The sequence below is a fragment of the Symphodus melops genome (assembly GCF_947650265.1).
Source record: "Symphodus melops genome assembly, chromosome: 15".
Classification (NCBI taxonomy): domain Eukaryota; kingdom Metazoa; phylum Chordata; class Actinopteri; order Labriformes; family Labridae; genus Symphodus; species Symphodus melops.
In genome coordinates, this window is record NC_136705.1 from 17206367 (window position 1) to 17224596 (window position 18230).

The window sequence follows — 18230 nt, forward strand, 5'->3', positions numbered from 1 at the left end:
GTATTTCCAGCTGTAACTCTGAATTTGTTTAAAACTGACAGAGTTCTGGTACTGAGGACCACTGGCATACGCATGAGAGGATTTACATTGTAAGGATCCTTTACCTTCCAATTTCCCCACATACTCTCACTGTATGGACCCTTCCCTTTGTTCCCTTTATAGGCCATTGCAAAATCAACCCCTGCCTGAAAGCACAAAGTCCAGTGCACAACTTAGATCTCAGCTTTTATCTGGATGTGTGAACTTGACAAAGGCAGACCAAGAACTTGCTTGGACAGCACAGAGAAATGTGGTTCTTAAGTGGAGGACAATAAATGAGACATGCATATGTGCCTTTGTTTTCTTCTTTTAGTAAAGCCTGTCACAATTTAAACTTTTTTTACATTTTGTTTTGTTTTTTTACAAAATGTATTTTACAGGTCAATTATGTCACTACAACTCTAAAATAACAAGTGTCTTACATAGGCCTGAGCAAAACCTAAACTGTCACATTTTGTACTGTATGTGTATTTGTATGCGCAAAACCTACTGGTGCTTGTGTCAATGACATCACGTCGGAGTGGGTCGGGCTGTGATGTAAACAAAGAGTTGCAACCATGCATAGACGTTTCTGTAGTAAACCAGAGTCTTTTTAGAGTCACTAGTGTAATGCCAATGTAATGTCGTCCTCGAACCGTGTGGAGATGAATGTCAATAATAATAATTAAGTTCTGGGAACTGTTGCTCTAGCTGTCATGCATTACTGCAGAATGCTTGCTGCAGTATTTTTACGATGACATCATCCTCTTATCCTTTTTGAGGGGATACCACGTGGTTGCTTGCCAGGACATGAAACTATTATTACTGTGCACGAATAATTAAAACCAAACACACGTTTACTTTAAATAAATGAGCCTATCATAGACGGAGAGAATAAGCTCATAAGCGGTCAAATTATTATTATTACTGTGACAGTGGAGACTGTTTTGCTTTAACTGAGCCTTTTAACAGTCGGAATGGAATACGTAGAATCTGGTTGGTCAATGCCGAGGGATACACAAACATTGGCCAATCAGCTTGCTTGGCATATTCAGGTGGTAAATCCTGATCCTGCCCCCTGACTGTGACACGGCCCAGAGAGCTCTCTCTCCTCGTAGTGTATTTTTTTTTTTTCAGCTCTGCCTTGGTTGCTTTTCCTTCCCCTGGTGCCGCCATTAAAGCCTGTCAGTTCTGTTGTGGGATACGGGAATAGGATAAAAAAATGATTTAAAGCGTGAAAACAAACAGAGAGAGGGACGGGATTTGGGGAGGGGGGGTTTCTTGCTCAGCGGTATGTATGGACATTCAACTGCCAACTAAACGGCGCCCCCCAAAAGAAGTAAATATGCGGTTAGTGTTGGCCAAGTAACCGCCTGAGCTCGGATTGGATTGGAGAGGGTTTCTGGAGGAGGCTCCGGAGGGTACCGAGGAGTGTAAACACAGCAAAGCAAAAGGTAAGCGCCTCCAATGTTATCTTGTGGAGTTGATAAGGGCCTCTCTTAGAAACGGCTACATAATCCCGTCATGTTAGCGAGCAGCCTGCTAGCTCGGCTTTAAGTCCTGGCTCAATGTTGCCTGGCTGTCAGGAAGGATAACTAGCAGCCTCTGTTTACACTCTATATAGTGTTTATAACTAGTCTGTAAGTGAAAGTGTTGTCGTCTGTTTGTGCACACGTTACTCTTTTCGACTTCTTATATGAAAGGAAATGTAGTTCTTTATTGACGACTGAATTCCACTGAATGTTGTCATTCACTAAACAAGCCTCAAGTCACTAGTGAACAGGTTGAACCACCTTAGCTAAAATGTTCAACCTGAAAACCTGTTGTTTTTATAGCTACCTCACAAATGTTTGTCAACTTAAAGGCGTGATGTAAACAGCCTACTGTTTTTGCCTCCATGCGATCCAAACACGGTTAACGTTATCTTCTTATAATGTTTACGACTCTGACTCTTGGATATGGTTTAGTAGAGAACAAGGGCACATGTGGTTTTAATAGGTTTGTTTGCTTTGGGGCGAATTCAATTTCAGTGCATCTGTAAGTGTCCTAACCAGTCACGCGCTTCCCTGTCGGGGTATCTGGTTTCCTATGTCCTTGTCTCTTGTTACGCTGCTCGGTTAGGAGCACATAAGCAAGTTTACTGTATATGTTCGGAGCCAGCGTTAGGTTTTGATAGTGGTTGAAGTGTCACTTTCCAGGCTGCATCTTCGCCCTCTGTATTCGTCTTGTGTGTCTCTTTAAACGTCACTTTCCTTTAGTGTTTGCTGCACATTAGTGCCAGATCGAAAGCAGTACATGCTGTATTCTTTTGCAAGTGTTTGACAGTAAATGATCTTGATCAGGGACACAGGTGTTTGTAATGACACTTTGGACAGAAAGGGTTTTACCTTTGAATACCTCAGAAGTTTTGCACTTTTTGAACCATTACAGACATTTGAACTATTTCAGAATGTTTGTCTTTGAGTAAGAAATCTTTTTACTAACCCTTTTTTTAAATGTATGTGGCATTCATTGTTTTTATTTTGCATTACATCATTTTTTTCCTTCTAAAATGATTTTTTAAAAACTATTATAACAATTGCACAACAGTCTGTTATACTATTATTATTATTTCTGTTTCACCCCAGCGGACCGCTTGCTGTGTTATCTCCTTAAGAGTGGACCTGCCGAGCTGAGAACCCCTCTGAACGGCAGGAAGCCCCCCTTAGCGGTGGAGCGACGATGACCGAGCTGGTTGCCAAGTGGGCCTGTGAATACTGCACATACGAGAACTGGCCGTCAGCCATAAAGTGCACCATGTGCCGCGCTCAGAGGCCCAGCGGGAGTGCCATCATTACTGAGGAGCCCTTCAAGAGCAGCCCTGCTCTGGATGCCGGTCTGCACCAGTGGGACCCTGCAGGCCTCAGCAACAGCCCATCCCAAGGGGGCTCCAGCTTACTTATTTGTCCAGATTCAAGCGCTCGACCCCGCGTTCGCATTGCGGACGTACCTGAGACTAGTAGCAAGTGGTCATGCCACATGTGCACCTACCTGAACTGGCCTCGAGCCATCCGTTGCACTCAGTGCCTGTGCCAGAGGCAACAGGCTCAACAACAGCAGCAGCTTCGACAACACGCAGCCCATCAAGGACTTCATACACAGCAGCCCCGCAGCTCCACGGAATCACCCCAGACCTCAAGCTCCGGATGCCGCCCTGCTCCCCCAACCACAACTACAGACCCATGCGAGGAATACAATGACCGTAACAGGCTCAACACTCACACACAGCACTGGACCTGCACTGCCTGCACTTACGAGAACTGGGCCAAGGCACTAAAGTGTGTGGTTTGTGACCACCCGAGGCCAAACAGTCTGCTCGCAGAACCCATCGAACTAGCGTCAGAGCCCGAGAGTCAACAACCTTCCTCCAAACTTATTGAACAGGACAGGGACAACAGGAGGGGCGTTGTTGGACATGTGGTCGGGCAAGGAGTCGGGTGCGGGTTAGGTGGGCTGGGAGGTTGTAGCAGCAGCCAAAGGAGGTCACCTCCGACCTCAAAACAGGAGTCAGAAGTGAACATGGACTTTCAGAGGATTGAAGTGGCATCAGGGGCCGGGATCGGGAGCAAAGAGGAGCTTGAGGTGGATTTCAAAAAACTGAAGCAGATAAAGAACAGGATGAGACGGACTGATTGGCTGTTCCTCAACGCCTGTGTCGGTAAGTTCAAAGACTATCTGCTTCAACAACTCACTTGCTTTTCTTGTAGAACCGTGTAGTGGGTGACGAGTAGACTGACTGACGTAAGGCAGTCAGTAAAGGTAAAGGAGGACCATGGAGGGCTTTTTCAAGATCATTTGTTTTTAAAACATTTGCACGCAAATGAGTTGCAATCCAGTTGTGTCGCCCATGAGTCAGATTTCATATTCACCGAGAAATCCCCTGCATTCAGCTAATGTAAGACTTCACTACAGAAACTCCAAGTATGTTGGCCACCCACACCGTCGACTGGTATTGACTGTGGAGTGGGAGGGAGAATGAGCATTTAAAGAACAAGTAGGGATTGCTTTTTTTTTTTTTTTTCCCATCTCTCACGACACTATCTCACTCTTTCTCCGGCCTTCTGCCGTGCCTACATAGTTTGTTCTGCACGGCACGCACCCACACAAACCTCCAGTCCTTTCTCAATCTTTTTGTTGACTGCTGTGTCTGACAGCCACAAAAAAAAAATGAAAGCCCCTTTTTTTTTTTTTTTTTTTTTTTTAAATCCCAGTAAAGCAAGCATGCGGTATAATAAATTAGGGTATCATTTTTTTTTTTTTTTTTTTTCGAGCAGAGGAATCTTGTGGCGTAAATGTCACAGACGCATCAGTGTCGTTTTTATTGCTTCTGGTCAGACGCTGGCTCTGTCACTGCATGTGACATATTGAATTCCCTCATGTCTGAGCTGCGTGCCCCCCCCCCCAGGACTAATCTGAAATCCTGACATGAGTGGGCGTGAACTTTTCCTTCGAGCCTATTAAAATTCAAACGTTCACTCTTCATATCTTATCGGAAGTGTCCTTTTGCTTTTCAATTGTCCCTTTTAAGGAAACGTCTCATTCTTTTTTGGTTAACCCCGTCTGTCACCAAATTCCTGTCCTTTGGAATATACAACAATGTGTTTCCTTGATTTATCCATAAATCACTTGGTCTTGGGGAAAATACACTCGACAGTTTCCCAGAGTGCCAGTAGACAAGCATGCACATCGTTTGTTTTGTGTTGCCAACAATCCTTAACCCAAAAATATTTACTTGAATACTAGAACCAAATAAAAACAAGCAGGAAATGATTCCCAGTTGTTCAGCAGGATTAAAAACATTATTATGCAGATGAAGTACCCATTTGAGATCCTTTCTGACATCGACAACTGTTTCAAGTTCTAGAAATTCAACTCGTCTTGATTCTTGGCCCCAACACAACAAACAAAACGATGCGGGTGACTCACCAGTGTTTGATATCAGGGAGCAGTGAGTTAGGCGTGACCCAGCTCCAGGCTCGGAGGCAGGCAGAGCGTAGCCCAGTTTGGGTTGAGTACAGGCCAGTGAGGTTTCCCTGTCATTGACGTGCACACCGGGGGTGTTTGTAAATAGTGGCCTCACTAGCTCTGATACATGCCCTAGTTCCCAAAGGGAGCCGCGCAACTAAAAATAGAAGCGCCCATGCAACAAAAGTCAAAAAATAAAATAAGTCTTTGGCAGCAGCAGAGACCCCCCCCCCCCCCCCCCCTCGTAGTTTAAATGACAAACTCAACTCATACTGACACCCATACAGGAAAAGCCTGATAATGGTGAATGTTATTTAGTCCATATAATAAGACGTGTCAGATAGCCAAAGACAAGACAAACAACTTGGTAACTAACATAACTCTGGTTTATCAATAAAAAATGTTTTATCAATAACCTTTAGTCTGCAGAGACAAAAAGGGAGTTTATTCATTTTTTTTCTGACTAGGATGACGGAAGCAGTGTGGTTGGCCAAACTAATCGATGGTTTTGTTTTGATAATGTTTTAAGATGTTTTTCTTTACAGACTGGAGCGCTCATAAACAGCCGTCAGTGTTGCGCTCTGCCTGTCTGAGGCTGGTCGGACTTTAAGCAGTTTGTTTGCACTTACTCACACTGTTTCCTCTTTTCCTAGATCCCTACTCTCTGATGTGCGTCGCTTCGGATAAATGCGTCTGCCAAGCGAATAGTAGAATCGTCAATGCCTGTGTTAATCCTTAGATTCTTATGTTAATCCTTAAATGGGGCGTATGAGCTCTTTTTTTTCTCCGCCGAAATGAAAGGACGTGTAGTGTGTGGAGGGAGAGACTCAGCCTGATCCGTGCTGTCTCATCAGCCCGTTTTTAAGTGTACACCTATTTGCACCTTTCCTCGCTCTCTGAAGGATCAGCGAGTGCGGCGCTGACTGAAGGGGGGGGGGGGGGGGGGGGGGGGGGGGGGGGGGGCAAGGTCACGCCCGCACAAGGTCACGCCCGCACTAACCGAGCGTCTTTTTGGAAAGTGGTTGCGATCCCTCTCGATCACGCTGCGCTGCCATTGTGTAGTTTCTCTCCTCATCACGCACCGTGCCAGCACAGCTCCACATGGCACAGCGAGTCCTTCCACCCACTCCATGTGTCTCTCGCTCTGGGTCTTACTCGCACACAGATTATGCAGCTGAGCATTGTGTGTGGTCCTTTTGACGTGAGAACAAAAGCACAGCAGAGTTTTTAATGCTGTCAAATGTACGAGAGGATACGGCATTGATGGCTTTACAGTAAATGCTGGAAATGGAAAGAGATTTAGTGTAGAAAATGAATTCAAAGTTTGAAGTTTGGCCATTTTGATTCTGTCGTTATATCTCACTTGTCCGAATCATTTTCTCTCCTTTTATCAGACAAATAAATATCTCTCACTGTTGACTTTTCTCAGTCTTTTTTTTTTTTTTTTCCCTGTTGCTTTGTTGTCGGAGTCTGACTAAAATCATCTCTTTCTTTTTTCTTTTTTTTTTCACACATGAAAATATGTTCTCACACATCATCACCCTTTTCTCATCTCAGATTCTATTTAATCCCAGATTCTGGCCAACATATCCGAGGATCCAATGTTTAGGAGTTCAACTCCCCAAAATGTAGTGAAATTAGTCGGTACGGTTTATCGATAAATCCCAGTGACAACAGTTTACTTACTCAGCAGCCTAGCATCAGAGCAAAACGACTGTGGAACTAACTTTTTTTTTTTAAAGAAGTCACCTTCATCAGACTAAACAAATTGTAGGTTTAACATTTAAAGGGTAAAAAAACAAAAGATGTGACAGCCTCCAATGTCGCCCCCTATTGTCTTCTCCCCCTGACTTCAAAGTCAGTAAAGTCTTGAAGCTGTTACAGCTGGGACAGAGATTAAGCACATACTAATCTGTATTATTATGTTATACTGTTTGGTTAAGCACATAATGTCCTGTTTGTGTATGTTTTGTATCTGTTGTAAACGGTCAAGTTGTGATTTTTTAACCTTTTTTTTTATTTTTATTATTTTTTTTTAAGTAACCATAAACTCTTTTAGTGTTCTCATAAAATCTTTTGATTGTTAATAATCTTTGTGCTGTTCATTCTGTCTTCGATGTCCTGATTCCATGTTCCATACAAACTGATTCCATGTTCCAAAATGTCTCTGATGTAAAAGTATAACTGGATAAAGTTCTTCTTGAATGTGACCTTCTGTGTGTGTGTGTGTGTGTGTGTGTGTGTGTGTGTGTGTGTGTGTTTGTCCGTGTCTGACTCAAAGGCGTGGTGGAAGGCGACCTGGCAGCTGTGGAGGCCTACAAGTCATCAGGTGGTGACATCGCACGGCAGCTTTCATCAGACGAGGTGCGTCTATTACACCGGCCCTCGGCGTTTGACGACGGCTTCACGCTGGTTCACCTTGCCATCCGCTTCCAGAGACAGGACATGCTGGCTGTGTTACTTACTGAGGTCAGTACCGACAGCCAATAAGATGACAGGAATCACCTGTAATCACAGAATTTACTGACGGAGAGAATTGAGTTCACACTGTGACCAGACGTATTCATAAATATTGTCCCATCGCCGGCGGCAAAGAGCCGATTGGGGGCCGCTCCTCAGCCGTGCTGTTGGACACAGGCAGCGTTGTGAAGGATCGAGGCAGGTTCAACCTAACTGCGGCTTGCTCGCTTGCCATCAGCGCTAGTATGCCAGATTATCTGTACACACACCTCACCAGTCACCACCCCACTCTCAGTCTGTGTCCCAGTTTGTCCTCTGAAGACGGTCAGTGGATCATTCCCCAAAAGTCTCCCCAAAAGAACATCTTGCGCAGGAACATTTCTCAAGCCACACTCGTCCTTCGGTAATTTAAATTAGAGTAATAACAGTTCAATTATAAGTCATCTCCCTTTAGAACACAACCTGTGATGGTCTTTTGAAGTGGTCAGTCTGTAACCATGATGGAGAAATAAGCCAGTCAGATTGAAGCCATTATCTTCTTGGTAAGTGAAAAGGTTCCAGGCAGCTGTTTTGACTGCTTATTTTGCACCTATTTTTTTTTTATTAACCCCTTGACGCCTGAATTTGTTTTCAAGTATTCAACCTTTTTTTTTATATATGTGTTTCTGCTCTCAAGTTCATGCTAAATTAAGTTGAGAACGTTTATTTGAAAATAGCACATACATGGATATTACATAACAATAGCACATACATAGCACATCAAATGGATGTTGTTCTTTCTCCGGCTGGTCCAATGACAAACTAGTGCTTGCAAACAGTTCCGAGGTCTGTATTGAAAGTGCATCAACCGGCAGTGGAGGAGTACGGACGCTGTTTTGGCTGCGTTTGGAGGGGAAGCGCTTTGATGCAAATTCGCGTCAACAGGCGTCAGAGGGGTTAACACAGCAATTTGATTGTGCAGTTACCAGTGACGCTCTCAGCCTGTCTCACATGGACTCTTGTTTGTTCAGATTACGCTTCATTCCCATCATCCTCCGCTCTCTGCAGGTGTCTCAGCAGGCAGCCAAGTGTATCCCCGCCATGGTTTGTCCTGAGCTCACAGAGCAGATCCGGCGTGAGGTAGCAGCCTCTCTTCACCAGCGCAAGGGAGACTTCACCTGCTATTTCCTCACCGACTTGGTGACCTTCACCCTGCCAGCAGGTCAGCGTCTCATCAGTAAACAAACATGAGTGAAACAAAGAACCCTTTATGGGCTGAAAGACGACTCCTATTCCATGAGTAATGTACATTTCAGACAGTGTGTATTTTGAGTCAGAGGAACTAAAAACTCTGTAGCTGCAGAAGCCAAGTCTCGCCCTCCTCTCTGCTTGCCAAATGTGTGATAGAATGCTTGTTATGTTTACTTGTGGCACACTAAAATTGCTTGTTGTTCGAACACTGAGGGAACATAATGCTACGGTTGTCTGTTTCCAACTGCCAGAAGACGGAGGCCACCTCTGGCTAACTGTCCGAGTATTGTTCATGCACACTGAGTATATCAGCCCGCCAACGATGCATTGTCTCCTGTTCATTACAAAGACGTGTTCTGATTTTCTTTTTTTCTCCCCCCTGCCCTGTAAAATGACACTCGGCGCTTTTCGGTTTGAACGTCTTTGTGTGGAATTGCTTTTGCGCCTTAGTTTGTTACTCGTAGCTAAGCTAAGGATTTTTATTATTTTTGTGAGGCAGTGTTTTCAGGACAATGCAGTCATTGGCTCCTGGCCACTTGTAGAAAGCCATTTTGTTCAGCGCCACAAAGTCAATGCATTCATTTATTTTCGCTAAAGAATAAGCCACTGTGTGGACGAGAGCTCAGAGCATGCAGAGAAAGCCAAGGGCCACGGTGGAAAACACAAAAACATGACGGCTTGAGTCGAGAGAGAACATCTCTCGTTGGCCTCGTCAGTGGTTTCAGCTTACTGCTGTTGCTTTCCTTATTTAAGGAGACATCAATGCATCCATTTTATGAAGTCAGCCACCTCAAACAACAACATCATTCGCCTGTCTTTCTTTTCAGACATCGAGGACTTGCCCCCGGCGGTTCAGGAGAAACTGTTTGATGAGGTCTTGGATCGAGACGTACAAAAAGGTGACAATTTCTTTAATGACATAACTTCATAAAAGATGAAGGAGGGGTGTTGTTTCTCAGCAAACACAGAAAGTACACTTTTATGAGAGACTTATATTGTTTGAACACACGCCTGTTTTTCTGATCTGTGTGACACTCAGCAGCCTTTATCGTGTCGAGCAGTCGCTGCTCCGCTCGTCAGCCTCATGGAGTTTTCGGGGTTTCTCTGATCTGTGATCGGTGATTTGACTTTGTCTCAGCTCTCAAACACACATTTGCGTGTCCATTTGAACCCGTGGACCTGTGTCCGTTTGTGTGTTTTCACTTCATTATGAGTTTTAGCACAAGCCTCGGATACCTTAATGTCAGATTTAGGGATTACAACACTGCTTCATAATCTCGTTAGCTGACCCTGCAAACTCTTCCCCATATTTATACAGAGTGATTGATATGTGTGCAATTTCAGAAAGATCCTAAGACAAGGCAAGTATGACCAGTGAAATTTCACTCAATAAAATGAACGATAAAATGTTGTCGGAGTTTTGAAATGTAAAAAAAAAAAAAAATCAATAATTATTTTATTTTATTTTTTTGGGGGGGGGGGGGCTTTTTATGCTTTATTTTGAGAGAGGACAGTGGATAGAATCAGAAATCAGAGAGATCGATCACATGAGGAAATGGAGCCACAGGTTGAATTGGAATCAGGGTCGCCCACCTGGAGGATGACAGCCTCCTTCCATGGGGCACGCACACTAGCCACAATGCTAACAGCACCCGCTCTGTGTGTATTTAGTGCATAGCTCCAAAATAAATCTTCAAACCAAACAACCTCTTCAAGTGTCGCATTGACCGTGTTCGTTTACTCAACAATCTGTTTGATCTGAAATCATTCAACCATCACAGGCTCTGCTTGAGTGTTGCGATGGGTCATTTGTATCGAGACTGAGCTTCATGAGGGAAAGCAGCAGTGTCGCTGGGCCCTTACTTCCTGACCCTTTGTTCACACTCAACCCCCGATCCCACACACCGACCATCTCAGTACAACGTGTCAATGAGATCTCCCTTTTTTCTGTCAGAACTCGAGGAGGAGTCTCCCATCATAAACTGGTCCCTGGAGCTCGGGACGAGGTTAGACAGTCGACTGTACGCCCTGTGGAACCGCACGGCCGGGGACTGTCTCCTCGACTCAGTGCTGCAGGCAACGTGGGGCATCTACGACAAGGACTCTGTGCTGCGCAAGACCCTTCACGACAGCCTTCACGACTGTTCTCACTGGTGAGGAGCTGGGGCTGCAGATACATATTTTCAGGAACGCAATTTCATTAGTGTCATAAATCTTAAATATCTATATTGAAGACGAGTTAATAAACGGGAGGGGCTTTGCATCAAGTTGTTGTTGCGTTAGGTCACACCAAACATCTGTTGCTTTATCAAGTGTTCAAAAAGGTTATATTAACTTCTGTCAGGATCAGAAAACAGATGAAGCTACGTTTTGTTTTTGCATCACTCATGTTTGAAATGTCGCTCAGGGTAAGAAGTTGGGATAAACACTTCAATTCCACAGTATCAAGATTGGAGAGTTTTAAATAGAACACGAACACAGAAGCTCAGCCTGACTTTACGTCTGACGTCTACGTTACCCGTGAGGAAAAACACTATTCAAACATAAGGAGTCATCACCGTGTTACCGTAGCCACAGCAGTTCAGGAGCGACGCGGGGACTTAACAGTCGACACCCGTCTTCACAGAGAGGTCAAACGACGTCACAGACACTAACAGCAGGCGTCTTCATGCATGCGTGTGTTTGTGTGTGTGTGTGTGTGTGTGTGCGCGCTCGGCAGGTTTTACACACGCTGGAAGGAGTGGGAGTCGTGGTATTCCCAAAGCTTCGGTCTGCACTTTTCACTTCAGGAGGAGCAGTGGCAGGAGGATTGGGCCTTCATCCTCTCCCTGGCCAGTCAGGTACAAGCACACACACACACATACACACACACACACACACACACACACACACACACACACACACACACACACACACACACACACACACACACACACACACACACACACACACACATTTGCATAGAGGCAAGGAGCTGGATGTGCTTAAAATGTGACACACTCATGTTGAATGAATTATGCAAGAAGCTTTACTGCTCTCACTGCTGTATAATACTTAATCTGTAATGGCCTGTGAAAGTGCATCCTGTCTGTCATCAGCACTTCTCTGCCTCTCACTGCTCTGCGTTACCTAATAGACCAAGTATTTGGGTGGGTTGTTATTATATCTGGGCGTGAAAGCGAAGTAATTGCGTGCGCTATGATGTTTTTAAACACCTGGCAGGGAGAAAGTACAGCGTGCAAGACCGCTGTCTTTGTAGTTTCACCGACTCAGTAACGCTTTTCCCCTTCCCCTCTTTGTGTCGTGTTTTTCTTTCACAGCCGGGATCCAGCCTGGAGCAGACCCACATTTTCGTCCTCGCACACATCCTTCGTAGGCCCATCATTGTTTACGGTGTGAAGTATTACAAAAGTTTCCGCGGCGAGACGCTTGGATACACCGATTTCAAGGTGAGCAGAGAATCAAGTGTGTGTGTGTGTGTGTGTCGTTTTGGTGATAGCGATGAGTGCAGCTCCAGTCCAGTGGGAGTAGAAACACTTCCTCTGTGAAATAGATTCAGCCTACATGTGTCTGCATAGCTAACATAGCCGGAATAACTGCCCCTCTGATCTGTTGGTAATTGCTATTTACATCATGTATCTGTGCCTGCTCTGCCATTTAAGGGTTATTTTAGAACAGTGTGACTCAAAATAACAAAAGTAACATAACAAAATACACCCGCCGTCATAGAAGCACATTCAGAACTGTTTTGGGAAGCCATGCATGTTACACACACACACAGAAAGAGGTCCACTTCCACATATGTAAACAATCAGAGCTGCAGTCAAACAATCCCACGAGGAGCGCGCAGAGCCGGGTCGACGTTTACAGCCGGTAGTTAAAACAGCCTGGACCCAGTTTGCCTGCTGAGCGACGGCGTACAGGAGTTGATGAAAGTGCTCTGTAATGACCAACTGCTTGACGTAAAGTCTGATGGATCTGTGATTTACTGTTACCGTGCCAGGAGCCAATGTCAAACACACAGAGGGAGGCGTACATTTGGGCGCCTATAAGGAGGTGAGCCGAGTGTAAAGCGGGGACCCAGTAAAACCACAGCGGTTTACTGGGAGAGCAGAGCAGCTCAGCACAGGTTTTTCTCCTGACTGCTTCAGTTCTAAAGGAATTCAGTTTTTTTTTATTTGTAATAGAACTGAACAGGAATGAGACATGAAAACAGACTGTGTTAAACCTCCTCTCACACTCACCGTGGTGGTAATAGTATTCATGTACAAGACATACATTGACTGTACTCTGAGACAGGCAATGTATGCTTCTGATCCATTGCATTACTGTAGATATGTACCTTCTAATTCTTCTTTTCTATCAGTGGAACAACTTTAGTTTTGATTCGGGTGCAGAATTGTTAGTTTTTTGAGCAGAGAAGAAGTTGGTGTTTATGGCCCCACATGGCCATTTTGCCCCTTGCACCCTTGTTTGCCAGGCAAACTGCAAAACAACCGATGGAAGCGGGCAATCAAACGTGTTCAGATACAACTGATTGTACCTGAGCTAAAAGGTTTCCTCATTTTCTTAATAAGCTCTATGAACAGAAATGTAGTCTGGAATCCATTTTGGAGATGGTTTTTAAAAAAAAAATGGAGCGACGTTGGAGAGCAGAGCTGGATAAACACTGAAGTTTGAGAGTCTGCGACATGGCAACCTCGACTCTCTGAGGAGGGGGCGGAGGGAGACTTAATGATGGCGTTCACCTATGTGCGACATAGCGTAGCCCTCCGAGTCAAGCTTTACGTAGTTTCCGTACTATTGTTTTTTTTTTCTTTCGTTTCATGTTTATTTTGCTATTCTATTTGTTTACATACTTTAATCTTGTTGGTAGAGCCGATTTAGAGAAATGCGCACAAATTCCAATGTACCTGTACTGTCCCTGTCCAAATGGCAATAAACGTCTAATCTAATTTCCTTTGAGGCAACAACACCACTGGAGACCAAGAATTCTGACATGACTTGAAAAGATGGAGATCATGCTTTACAGCAGTTAGGCTCATATTAGACTTCACTCTTTGAAAGAGATGAACCAAGGTGCATTTATTCTTAAATATACTGAAACACTCCTGATGTATGCAGTCATTACAATAAAGACATCAATGTGAACAGTAAGAAGACCATAAAAAAAATGTTGAAGTTTTTCAAATACCACTGTTCTCCATCAGCTTGATACAACTCAATCCTTTTGTACACTTAGAATAGGGTTTTTTTGTTAATATTTCAGCACCACACATTACATCATTACACCCACTGTGATGGCTCTAAAACAAAACACTTGTGACACTTAAATTAGTTGTTCAGTGACGATATTCACAAAGTTTAACAAAATAAATGTGCCCATTATCAGTGGACTAAGTCTCTAATGTTTTCCACCTCTTGAGTCGTGAACACAAACTCTCTCCTCTCCTTCCAGGTGTGTACTTGCCCCTTTTGTGGGAACAGAGTTTCTGCTGAAGAGCCCGATCGCTCTGGGCTACACGCGGGGCCACTTCTCAGCACTGGTAGCCATGGAGAACGACGGCTTTGACAATCGTGGCGCGGGCGCCAACCTCAACACGGACGATGACGTGACGGTCACGTTTCTTCCGCTGGTGGACAGCGAGAGGAAGCTGCTTCACATACACTTCCTCTCAGCCAGGAAGTAAGAAGCTCTCCTTTCGAGTTCAAGTTCTGATTGATGTGTTGTCAAAGCTTTTAAAGAGTACGTTTTTGTGGAGAAAAGATGTTTATCGTTGATCCTGAAACGAGCAATACGGCGCCCTCTGATGGCTGTTTTTGTTTCTTCTCGTTCTTCAGATGGGCAACGAAGAGCAGCAGGAGAAGCTTCTGCGGGAGTGGTTGGACTGCTGCGTGACGGAGGGCGGCGTCCTGGTGGCTCTCCAGAAAAGCTCCCGCCGACGCAACCACCCGCTCGTCACCCAGATGGTGGAGAAGTGGCTGGACGGCTACCGGCAGATCCGCCCTTGCGCCTCTTTGTCTGACGGCGAGGAGGACGAAGACGACGACGATGAGTGACAAAACTGAAGTGGAGGGGTGGGGCAGGACTCCTCTCCCTCCTCTCTCCTACAGTTTTCTTTTTTTTCTTCTTTTTTTTTTTCTTCCTTTTCCTGACACGGACAAACTGTGAAAGCCTTCAGGAGAGGACCAGGAACCAAAAGCTCCCCCATCCCCCCCCCCCCCCCCCCCCCCCCCCCCCCCCCTACACCTCTGACAGAAGTCACTGGCTACTCCTTTTAGCACTGACAGGCATAACACTTAATACACGGCGACTCGTGACAAACATGAAACTGACAGACTCCACTGCTGCACAGCACAGATCTGGGGGGAGAATAAAGGTTCTCGAATGCAAATGACCATTGATTTGTTTTGATTTTCAAATGTAAAGGAAAAAAAGGAATCTTTATCCATAGATGTAAATGCATGTGGTTGTTGAAAAGATTATAAGGAAATATACCAGCAATGATTAAAATCAACACTTTATATCCGTTCAGTGTGGGCACTGACTAAAGCACACTTCCAATTTGATCTTTCTGATGTTTTTTTTTTTTTGTTTTTTTTCCAGTTGACTAAGAGTTGGCTTCTTTGGCGTTTTGTTTTTGAATGGGCAGGGACAAAGCCAACAAAAATCCTCTTTAGACAACCAGAGATTGTGTAATATTTAAAGACTTTAAATCCTTATTACTAAGCACTGCACATTTATTAAAACATTTCTATATAAGTAGAGTTATTGCTTGAATCAAAGTCGTATATGAAGCTCTTGAAAAAGGGAGGTGTTTTTTTCTCTTTTACAAGTCGGATCTACACTCATTAAAGTTTAGCACACGAACATTCATGTTGGATCTTTTTCTTTTTCAGACTGAGCTGAGAAGTTTTTGTGTTTGTGCGTGTGTTTGGTTTTTCCTCTCTGAACTTACTCGACATATTTATTGTTTGGAAAAATACTTTGAGCTAATAAGAGCTTTTTGTATATGTTTTTTTTTTTCTCCTTTTCGTGGTTTTGTTAATTATTCGATCTTGATGAAGACACACGTTGCACAGAAACACTGTTGCTGTGAGGAAAGAACCAACAATGACCATCGGTGAAAAGTTTACTTACGTTGTTGGGTGCGATTTAGTACCTCATCTGATTGCCTAAAATCTGGTGCTTTTGTTTTGTTTTGTTTTTTTGGGCTGGCGAGTGTAGGAGTGAGACCAAGAGTACACTTGTCTCGTTGTTTCATACTTCTTCTTTGTCCTGTTTGTTCCTCATAGCTTTTATCAAGGTCACCCCTGATGGTACGCATCCGTTCACCTCCTCTGTAACACCCGTTCGCCATCATGTAAAAGCATCTTTGAAAGTTTTTCAATAAGGTCGTTGTGAGAGACTGCAACATATTAAACCAAAGCTGACAGAAAAAAAAAAGAAGAAAAAACTTAAGATGTTTCTTTTTTTGCTGTGAATGTTTGCGTTTTTTTCCCCCCCGGCCATTGTGTACTGTAACCCTCTTCTGTGTGTCATTCAAGTCATACACGTTTCATACATCACCTGTATGTTGCTTTGTATTTATGCAATAGTTGCAGTTGTGACCATGATGGTTTGTGGATTTAGGCCTGACTTCACTATACAGAGTGTAACGCAAAGAACAGGCAAAATAAGGAAAAAAAAAAATAAAGGAAAACCTTTTTGAATGTCCAACTAAACTGTTTACTGTCTGACGTTATTGAACACACCTTCACTTCAAATGAGTTGCAGTTTGTTCGTGGTCGATTTGACTTGATCTGTTTTTCTTTTACTGTTATTATAAGTTCAAGTTCTGAGTGTATTGAACTGTTCAGCTTTTCAAGCCCTCACGTTTCTCTAGCACCTCCTGGTGGATTACAAATGTATTACACGTTCATATAAGCCAGTCAGTTGATGGTCATACTTAAATCAACACTTCTCTTTGACCAAATATATGTACATTATATATTTTTTTTTTAATGTAAAGAAAAGTTTTTAGTACTTTTAGTAACAAGTGACCTTTGTCTGAGCTTGTGATTCCACTTAGATGAACCTGCACCTTTAACCTCTTGATATTTGTTATACGAGAAAATCAAAGTTAGTCTTCAACATAGTATTTGCATACATGCTCTTTACCAACACTTCCATTCAATGAAAAAAATGAGTTGCTGTTAGGTTTTGCTCCATAGAAAACATTCAACACTCCTGGATTACATACTGTGTCATTACTGTTCTCAAAAAAGTCAATATAGTCTTAACTGCAGCCGTCGTGAGTTTCAATCGGGCCTTGGCCCTTTGCTGCATGTCATCCCTAACTCTCATCCCAAAATATCCCTTCTCTCTTCAGCTGTCTTATCTAATAAAGACAAATGATAAAATATATAAGACATAAAATAACAAAGCGTTAGCATTTCAACATATGTTAATAAGCATGAATATTAACAGCACATTGCCTCATTCAAAACATATCGAGACAGACTATGCACGTCTTTGAACGTGAACTGTGCTTGATTCTTTTGGTTGCTAGTCAGACAGTTGATAATGAGCAGCACTTGAAAAAGGAAGTCTTGGCTAAATGTCCTTAGTACTGTATCTTACCAGCTACAGGAAGTGTCCAATATGCCTGCTTCCCCCGGAGGCTTTGAAGGTGACTGTGATGAAATGTTTTTGCTCATCCGTTATAAGCTCTCTCTTAATACTCTCTTTAACTGGCTGCTGTCCATCCATCCAAACGAACGGAAAGAAAGTGAGGACATTGCTGCAGGTCTAGTGGAATTAAAAGGTGTTTTATTGTATTACTGAAGTTGACCATCAACCTAGAAAAAAAACATGTTTAAAGCAGTTTTAGGGACATATCAGAAACATTTCACAGAGACTGTAACCAATCATGAATCAGAACAGTAAACTTTATTTATTGTTTCCAGCTGCACTGTATGCTATATGTTCACCTTGTACAAGAAACAAATACAAATACTCACACTAAAAACCAAACAATCTGCTAGCAGCCGTCTCTTGCTAACGTCACGGGGGCTAAATGGGATGGATACTGTTGTTCCCGGGGGAATTCGATACCTCCAAGAGCCACAGCTGGCTTCCATTAGAGCGGAAAAACAAAGAAACTACGTGGAGCAGAGGGTGGAGTCTTCTCTTAAGACTATGGTTTTACGAACTTTGAACAGGAAAATACAAATCTAACAGGATTGAAAACCTTGAACATCAAAAACATACATTTGATATATCAAAAAAAAAAATACCACAATGGAGAAAGATTAGGGGACATGAAATTCAAAACTCTAGAATTTTCTTTATCATTCAGTTTTGGACTTATTTGATTTTCATTTTTTTCCTGAGACATTTATAGTTCTTTTTATTTTTCCTACCTCTTTAGCTGGTGCTGTGGGTCCTTTGGGTGCAACAGATATTTGGGACACTTACCAAATACGTTATGGTACCTCACTTCACCAGAGTTGGAAAACTTACAACAGCAATATTT

At 43.4% G+C, this 18230-nt stretch overlaps 2 protein-coding genes across 5 annotated transcripts in view; one reads left to right on the forward strand and one right to left on the reverse strand.

Moving 5' to 3' along the window:
* Positions 1–2674: 2674 nt before the first annotated feature.
* Positions 2675–15583, forward strand: zranb1b (zinc finger, RAN-binding domain containing 1b). The gene is given in 11 exon segments (XM_079363198.1): positions 2675–3715; positions 7304–7491; positions 8530–8683; positions 9540–9611; positions 10667–10865; positions 11432–11552; positions 12033–12177; positions 14171–14206; positions 14209–14388; positions 14391–14398; positions 14554–15583. Coding segments are annotated over 11 exon segments (2298 nt in total). The 5' UTR covers positions 2675–2739; the 3' UTR covers positions 14773–15583.
* Positions 15584–17625: 2042 nt separating this feature from the next.
* Positions 17626–18230, reverse strand: part of LOC306835912 (C-terminal-binding protein 2-like) — a 66414-nt gene continuing 65809 nt past the window's right edge. For all 4 annotated transcript variants that reach the window (XM_079362702.1, XM_079362701.1, XM_079362699.1 and 1 more), the window contains one exon: positions 17626–18230. This exon is cut by the window's right edge and continues 1088 nt beyond it. The gene's annotated coding sequence lies outside the window, so the exon portion shown is untranslated.